The sequence below is a fragment of the Bison bison genome, unplaced genomic scaffold (assembly GCF_000754665.1).
Source record: "Bison bison bison isolate TAMUID 2011002044 unplaced genomic scaffold, Bison_UMD1.0 scf7180017864321, whole genome shotgun sequence".
Taxonomy (NCBI): domain Eukaryota; kingdom Metazoa; phylum Chordata; class Mammalia; order Artiodactyla; family Bovidae; genus Bison; species Bison bison.
Window position 1 is genome coordinate 312,132 of NW_011494893.1, and position 7,662 is coordinate 319,793.

Consider the following 7,662-nt stretch of genomic DNA (forward strand, 5'->3'; position numbering starts at 1 on the left):
GACTCTTGAAAGTCCCTTGGACTGCAAGGAGATCCAACCAGTCCATCCTAAAGGAGATCAGTTCTGGGTGTTCATTGGAAGGACTCATGTTGAAGCTGAAACTCCAATACTCTTTTCAAATACTGATGCATTTGAAAAGACCCTGATGCTGGGAAAGATTGAAGGTCGGGGGAGAAGGGGACGACAGAGGATGAGATAGTTGGATGCCATCACCGACTCAATGGACATGAGTTTGAGTAAACTCCAAGAGTTGGTGATGGACAGGGAGGCCTGGTGTGCTGCACTCCATGGGGTTGCAAAGAGTCAAACACGACTGAGCGACTGATCTGAAATCTTTCCCTGCTTTTATATGCAATTCCTAATCATTTCATATATTTTTAAAATAATAAAAGACTTCTCCAATACTAATGTTAGTGTCATTATTATTACTGCATAAAAACAAAATGCCCACTTTCTACAAATACTAACTTTTTACTGCAAGAGAACACCTTGCAATTCTCAACCAAAAATTTCTGGAAATAAACTCGACATTTGGCCCTTAAGTCACAACATTTCTCATCAGGATGATTAATCTTTACAAAAAGGCAGGAAAACAAGACATAGCCACCCACTCTGACATTTTCAATCTTTAAAAAAAATCCCAATCAAGTTCATGAACTGGAACCATCATTTGTAAAAAGTATGCAATCTATCCAGAGCACTTTTTGATTGTAAGATTAACAAGATCACTATCTTATTCTTTGCACTAAGAGAACTGCACTGACATTAAAAAAAAAGTGGTTCTAGCTTGCTTTACTTAGAAATCTGATAAACCTTTGCCCAGGAACCAAGCAACCTTTAATAATAACAAGATTACTTCATCTTTTTCTTTTCTGATTACTTGAAAAATATAAACACCAAAGTGCAACATCATTAAAAAAAAAAAACAAAAAAACACTCCAATTATTTATTTATGCAGGACTCATTTTTGTCCAATTCTCCACATGCAGGACTGGAGAGGGGAAGGGGTGTGTTTTTCAGCAAAGACAAAGCAACCTAGAGCTGTGCCTGCGTGCATGTGTGTGCACACGTGTGTGTGTCTGCACCGCACCCGTGCAAATACTTCGGCAGGCACGCAGAAGCTCTGCTGTGGTCCCCGGAGCAGGAGAGAGGAAGGAGAGGAGACTGTGCAGGCTTGGGGCTTGATGTTGGCTGGTGACAGCTCTAACCTGAAAGGAGCCGCATCTGAGATGCCTCTGGAAGCCTTTCTCTCCTTTCCTTCCCTCACTTTTGGGAAGCCTGGGTGGGTAATATGCCAGCTCTACCCCTGCAAGGACTTTGCTCCAGAGAAAGAGAAGAGCATTAACTCCAGGTGAGCTGTGAGGAGATGGGACCGGGAAGTGAGGGTAGAGGAGCAGGGGGCGGGGCGAGCGGGGTGGGAGGAGCAGGGGGCGGCACCGGGAAAACAGCTGAAACTAAGCGGGTGTGAAGACCACTGACCTGTGTTATTTTTTCTATTCCCTGGAAGTTGTGTTTTTCAAAATGTTCTGCTATGTTTAGGAAGGTGTTACGTTCTAGGTAGCAGCAATTACTTAGGACTATCAAAAGTCGCTGTTCCTAAAACCAAAACAAAATTTTAAAAATTACATTTCTAGTAACAAATTGAAAGTCTAACAGATAACATTTCCCACTTGCTAATTACAATCTCTTCATGTTTCATATCAATATTCAGCACTTTATCTTGGTTCCTTCTTTCCAGTAACAGAGAAACATAATACAAATCTGTAATTCTACTAACTAACCACCTAACACACTGAAGAGTCAAATCATGTTTAACTCAAATTCCTTTGGAACTCTAACAACTATATGGAAAGCAGACGGACGGAGCACAGGTAACCAGTGAGGTGGGGTCAGATGCTGCTCTTAGGTGGAGGAGGAAACGGCAGCCCACTCCAGTGCTCTAGCCTGGAGAATCCCAGGGGTGGGGGAGCCTGGTGGGCTGCCGTCTCTGGGGTCACACAGAGTCGGACACGACTGAAGCGACTTAGCAGCAGCAGCAGTTCTTAGGAAAGGGGTTCTACTTTGCTGTTTATTCTACATGTTTTGCACCCAAAATAGCTATAAAAATGAGTATTAAAAATAAGTGCCAAAAAACGGTGAAACTCTTGGAAAATAACTTCTAAATTTTTCATAACTTGGAAGAAAACTGTAATGGCTCCCTCAGTCACGAGGCTGTTGCAGCCCTCCTCATGGAGAGTCTCCCTCTTGGGGGGAGCGAGGGGACAGAGCCGGGCGCCCGCCCAGTCAGGCACGGAGAGGGCCATGCTACACCCCCAGGCTTCTGGCTGCTCATGGTGATTTCACATCAAAGTGACCAGACCCCCAGGCTGACGAATCAGTCCTCTTCGTAGAGTTCAGAAGAACTGGCTTGTAAGGAAAGTTCTAGGAACAGCTCTGTCCCATCTCCTCAGGGGAGGGTTTCTCCAGAACAAGTGTGACTAATCTGAGGCCTCGGTTTAGATCCTGACTGAACTCGAGGGCAGAGATCCTCCCCAGGAGACACTCCCGCCCGTCTTGGGCTCGCTGTGGTGCACTTATCAGTGACTGAGGTCAGTGACAGAAAGGCAGGTGTGCAGACCACAGGGCCACCCTGGCTGGGCCCACATCACCCAAGAATCCCATTCAGTGTCTTCACAGTGTGTACATTGCTAGGTCTTTATTTAAAATTTTATTATTTAGTTCTGGCACAGTGTGATCTACCTGTCTTTTGTGGTCATCAAAAAATATAATTAAAAGGCCCAGAATTATTACGGTGCTTTTAAAGCAATGAAACGGCCTGGATGACTCTATGGATGAGAAGTGGAGGCTAAAATAAGGAAAATGGGCTGTAATCTACCCTACTCCATGCTCCACCTTCAAACCTCGTGAGATGGGCACCGTGAGACCGGGGGTGACAGGCGAGGCTGGGGGAGGCTGGACCCCTGCCTGCGCCCCCTGCTGCTACCATATGGCCCTTGTAAGGCACTTGGGACGCAGTCACGTGACTCCTCTGCAGCCAATCTGATCTCCCCTGGTCTCCCAGGCCCACAGTCCATCCTTACTCGCCTTCCCTGGGGAGCTGGCCGCCAAGCACCCTCCCCCTGCCCCGCCTGCCAGTGGCCTGCTCCAGCCTGCAGCGTATCCTCTGCCCTCTTCTGTGGCCCATCCACGGCAGGATCTGCAGACCGAGGACTCCACGGCCTCAGGCACCGTCCTGGCCCTCCGCAGCATCTCTGTGATGCAGGCATCAGGCCACTCTCCATGGTGCCTGAAGCCCTTCAGTCAGTGAACGGCAGCCAGAAGAGGACCAGGGATGAGCCCCCTTTCTTCCCACGCTGCCCTCGCTGAGAACCAGAACAAGACCCTACAAAGACCTGAATCCCCAGGGCCAAATCTAATGCAGTATCATCTAGTGGAGAAAAGCACAGGGACTGAGCTTGGCACCAAATCTGGGACAATCTCAGGAGAGGGGGACAGGAGACAGTGTGACTCACTCAGGCTTCTGGCTGAGAGCAGGCAGATGGAGGCTAAGGCGTGGTTCGAGGTAGGGTCCAGGCTCTGAGGAGAACCAGGCCCAGCGGGCGGTGTCAGCCCGAGAAGGAAGATGCCGAGCACGCGGCAGCCGCCTCCGTGCTGGGAAGACTGTCGTGTGCCAACAGGGCCTGTCCCACCGACCAGGAAAGGGGCAGCCCTCCTCTCCACAGAGAAGGACACTGTCTCGGCATGTGCTTCTCCAGCCTTCTCTTCATGTTCACAGTGGAAGCATCGTCTGAACTCAACAGACAGCCTCCACTCACCCCTGACCCAGTGTAGGCAGTGCCCCACAGCCGTCCACACACCCCCACGAGCCCTGGCTTCCGTCTGACCTGCAGGCACTCCAGCAGTCTGCTTTTCCATCTGGATTTCTTCCTCTCTGATGTTTCCTTCTCTGGAGCTCCCAGGCTCTCTCTTCAGGCCTCCCCTTGAATCCTGAACCCCAACAGGATTTCTATATATGTGGTCTCCTCTCCAGCCACTAGGATTGTCCCTCATACCCTCATCCCATCCCAGGCCTCACACTGCTGATCTACAAATCTGTACCTGGACTTCTCTCCCGGGGGCCAACAGCCCACTAGACCACAGCAATAACGCAGCAACAAAGGACTTTCAGGCTGAGCTATGCGCAGCCATTGTGCAGTGTCCAATGACATGCTTCACTTTCTATTTATCATCTCTTTACAATCTCACTTACAGAAGTCAGACTGAAGTCTTCATGGATACTTCCAAACAAATCAGGAGAAGAAACATCAACGGAGAGACTGAATAGAGAAGTAAGGAAGAGAACAGTTATAGTTAAAGCACTAAAATTAAAAACATTAATATAATGTCAATTATACCTCAGTAAAAAATTCCATAAAACCTATGTAAATTTGACTTTAAAATCTTTTGGTCAAAAATCATATAACTTTCTGCTTTTTAATATTTAATACCTAACAGCTCGAAGTAGAAACTGTGAACTATCTGTTAACATGGGCCATATAAAATGTGTTTGTGGGGTCTTCCCAATAATTTAATTTCTAGGTATAGACTCTCATAATTGAAATGTTTTTGCCCATCACAATCTAAAGGGAATTCGTTCAAGCTCATGTTCACAGTAAATGACGAACAGGAGAGCTGAGTTAGGAAATTAGTTACTAACCCACAAGTGACCAGATACACAGAAATGCAGGGGAGGAGACACCAAAGAGCTACCAGTAAATTTACAAGACACGGCAGGTGACAAGTAACACCTCAGCAGGATCTCTTTCTTTAAATCTGACCAACTGATTTTAGAATTCATATGGAAGATGAAAAAGATATCAAATAATATTTTAAAATAGAAAAAGCAATAAAAGGATAGCAATCTGAAAGAAGTTAAAATAATGATAATTAAAACAATATAAACTGATAGGAAACATCTGAGTAAATAGAGCAGAAAAACTTCAGAAATACCTTCACTACTATAATTCAATGACATGTGGAACAGAAATCGTAACAAAACAAGACTTATTTAATCAAAAATATCAGGAAACTGCTAACAATATAAATTCCTGGTAAATGAATGTGCTAAACATAAAAAATCAAAGACAAACCAGAACTGGATATTTATTAGGCTTCAAAGGAATAAATGTCTTATACAGTGAGAGGCAAAAACCAGACAAATATGAGAAAATCTCCAGCTGTCAGTTAGATTACAGCTTTAATTAAGAGGCATTTATTTCAGTATTATTTGTGTGCAAGCAGAAACCTCAGGTACAGTAAGTCCCATGTGCCAAATATTCAGAAAGACGAAGTTTCAACAACCCCAGGGAGCAGTACGATGACAGAACGATCTCTCGGATCTGGAAATGTCAGGACTTAGGTGTGCGCTCTGGGCTCAGGTAACTAAGCCGGCCGGGACATCACCCCACCCACACTGCGGGCCTCTAACAGCAGCTGGGACAACGCCCAACACAGAACCACATGGCTGCCAACGACGAGGAGTTGTGCATTTCCCCTCTATTATTACAAACCCTGCTCCTCTGGACAGTTAGGGAGCTAACCACGTACTCAGTTTGCTCAAAGTGCCTCTAGTAAAGCTGAGACAAGTTCAGAAGATGAAGAAACTGTGGAAAGAATAGAGGCCAAATACAGAAACATGGGATTCACATGAGCACGCGCTCTCTTATTGTGAGTCTCAGGATACAAGACCAAACACAGAACAGGAGGCTGTGCTTTCAGTCTGCACAGACGCTCCAGCGAGGCTGATCGCAGCTCTACTTACTGTGCAGTGTCTACATCGGCATCAGGCTTGGTGCTCAACTGTTCCAGACAGTATATAAAAACCTAAGTCAAAAAATGGGACATTTCAGTGACAGGAACCCTCAGATGCTCATCTGTCTGGACAGCAAAGATAATTTTCCATAAATAACCAGAAATACAGTGTATACCTTGCGAGTGGTATATATGTATATATGCCTTGTTAGGGATAAACTGCACCCCATATACAGGGCGTATCTACACATGCACATTTAAGAGCATAAGCACTGGGAGTACATGTCCCCATATATAATGCTAAGTGATTAAAAAAAAACTTACAGCACCTATGTTTTGATCCCACTGTTAAGTTCTTGAATATATTTTATTTCCTTCCTCTCACTCATGTGTTCAACTGTGTATATGTGCCCACAAAGCACTGGCCCCAAGGAACTTGGGGCTCTAGATAAAATGTACATCACTGTCATTTAATCTGTGCTCCAGCAGAAACATATATATATATATACACAGACATATACACATACATATACAAATATACATGTACAAAGTCCCACGAGAACACAGAACAGGCAGCATAATAACAATGAGTTACTGGGGGAGGTACTGCTAAGCAAGCTGCAACTATTCGTGCCTTGAACTTACCTACCATAAACTATTATGGACTCACACAAAATGCAAAAGGACACATACAATTGTCAGCATCTGCTCTACACTGATTATAAACAGGAGGGAGACCAACGGTCTGCACTGTCTCAAGTCTCCACTGCTTCTACAAAGTACCTGCATGATATTGATGCTCAGTTGGCAAACCTCCTCCTGGGTTTTAGGGTGCTGGAAGACCTGTAAGGAGGAATGAGAATTTTTGTACTTAGCTAAAAAATCCTTTTGTTCATGGAGCTTGATGTAAACAGTGAACATATGGACAAGGGCATCCAGGGTGGGTAACCCGATTCTGAAAGGGGACGCAGACAGAGAGCCGGCCTCAAGCCGAGTGACAGGGCGGCAGTTCTGGTGCCGCAATGACCCAAACCTGTATCCTGGGCGCCCCCTGCCCAGGAGCTGCCCCCCGACACTCACGCTGGCCTCTCCGGGCTTGCACTCCAGGACACCACGCAACGACTGCAGGGACAGCACCACGCAGCGCTCAAACCGGCAGGGCTGCAGAGACAGAGCAGACAGGCCTGGGCACGTGGCCCCGACACCCAGCTTCCAGGTGCACAGAGAGGACAGGGCCACATGCGGTGTCCCGGCCACCTGGGCCAGCGCAGTCTGCACCGGGTGTTGACAGACAGTGACTCCCAGCAGTGGAGAGGACGTCTAACTCAACTAGAACACAAGTCAGGTAAAGCAAGAACTCTTCTCCAACCTTCTCTTCTGGAAGAGGGCAGGGGCCAGAATGAAGCACAGCCGTGACACATTCTGGGAGAAGCGTGAGCCCCAGGCCTTGCTCATCTCTGGACCCATCAACATGAGGTGCCGGCAACCATGACCGGAGGAGGGCTGGCACCTGCCATTCAGTACCGTCTCTACAGTCACCTTCTGTGTCCATCAAGTCAGAAAATAAAACTTGAAAATATCTCCTTTGAGATGAGTCTGAACAAGCCCCAGCTGCTCCTACGGGTTCCCTCTGTGCGAGTCCACTTCAGGGGACAGCAGCACGCATTCCTGTTACTTGTACATTCTGGAGTGGAATCAAAACTGTCACTTTTTACAAAAAAAGGCACAGAAATAAAACAGTAGATGCAATGGAGAGAAGGACGGGGCCCTCAAAGGAAGATAAACGAAGGGATCTGTCGCAGCAGGAGAAGCCCCTGGGACAGCGAGGCCTGAAGGACAGGGGCATGGACAGACCCCGTGGACAGAGAGATC

General features: G+C 46.8%; 1 protein-coding gene across 5 annotated transcripts in view; it reads right to left on the reverse strand.

Annotated features, from left to right (window-relative positions):
* Positions 1-7,662, reverse strand: part of EXOC2 (exocyst complex component 2) — a 125,470-nt gene that overhangs the window by 38,306 nt on the left and 79,502 nt on the right. For all 5 annotated transcript variants that reach the window (XM_010852998.1, XM_010852994.1, XM_010852995.1 and 2 more), the window contains 5 exons: positions 6,871-6,951; positions 6,574-6,633; positions 5,801-5,862; positions 4,250-4,316; positions 1,480-1,596 (listed from right to left, as the gene is read on the reverse strand). In XM_010852998.1, coding sequence (XP_010851300.1) covers positions 1,480-1,596; positions 4,250-4,316; positions 5,801-5,862; positions 6,574-6,633; positions 6,871-6,951 — 387 coding nt within the window. The remainder of the gene's footprint in view (positions 1-1,479; positions 1,597-4,249; positions 4,317-5,800; positions 5,863-6,573; positions 6,634-6,870; positions 6,952-7,662) is intronic.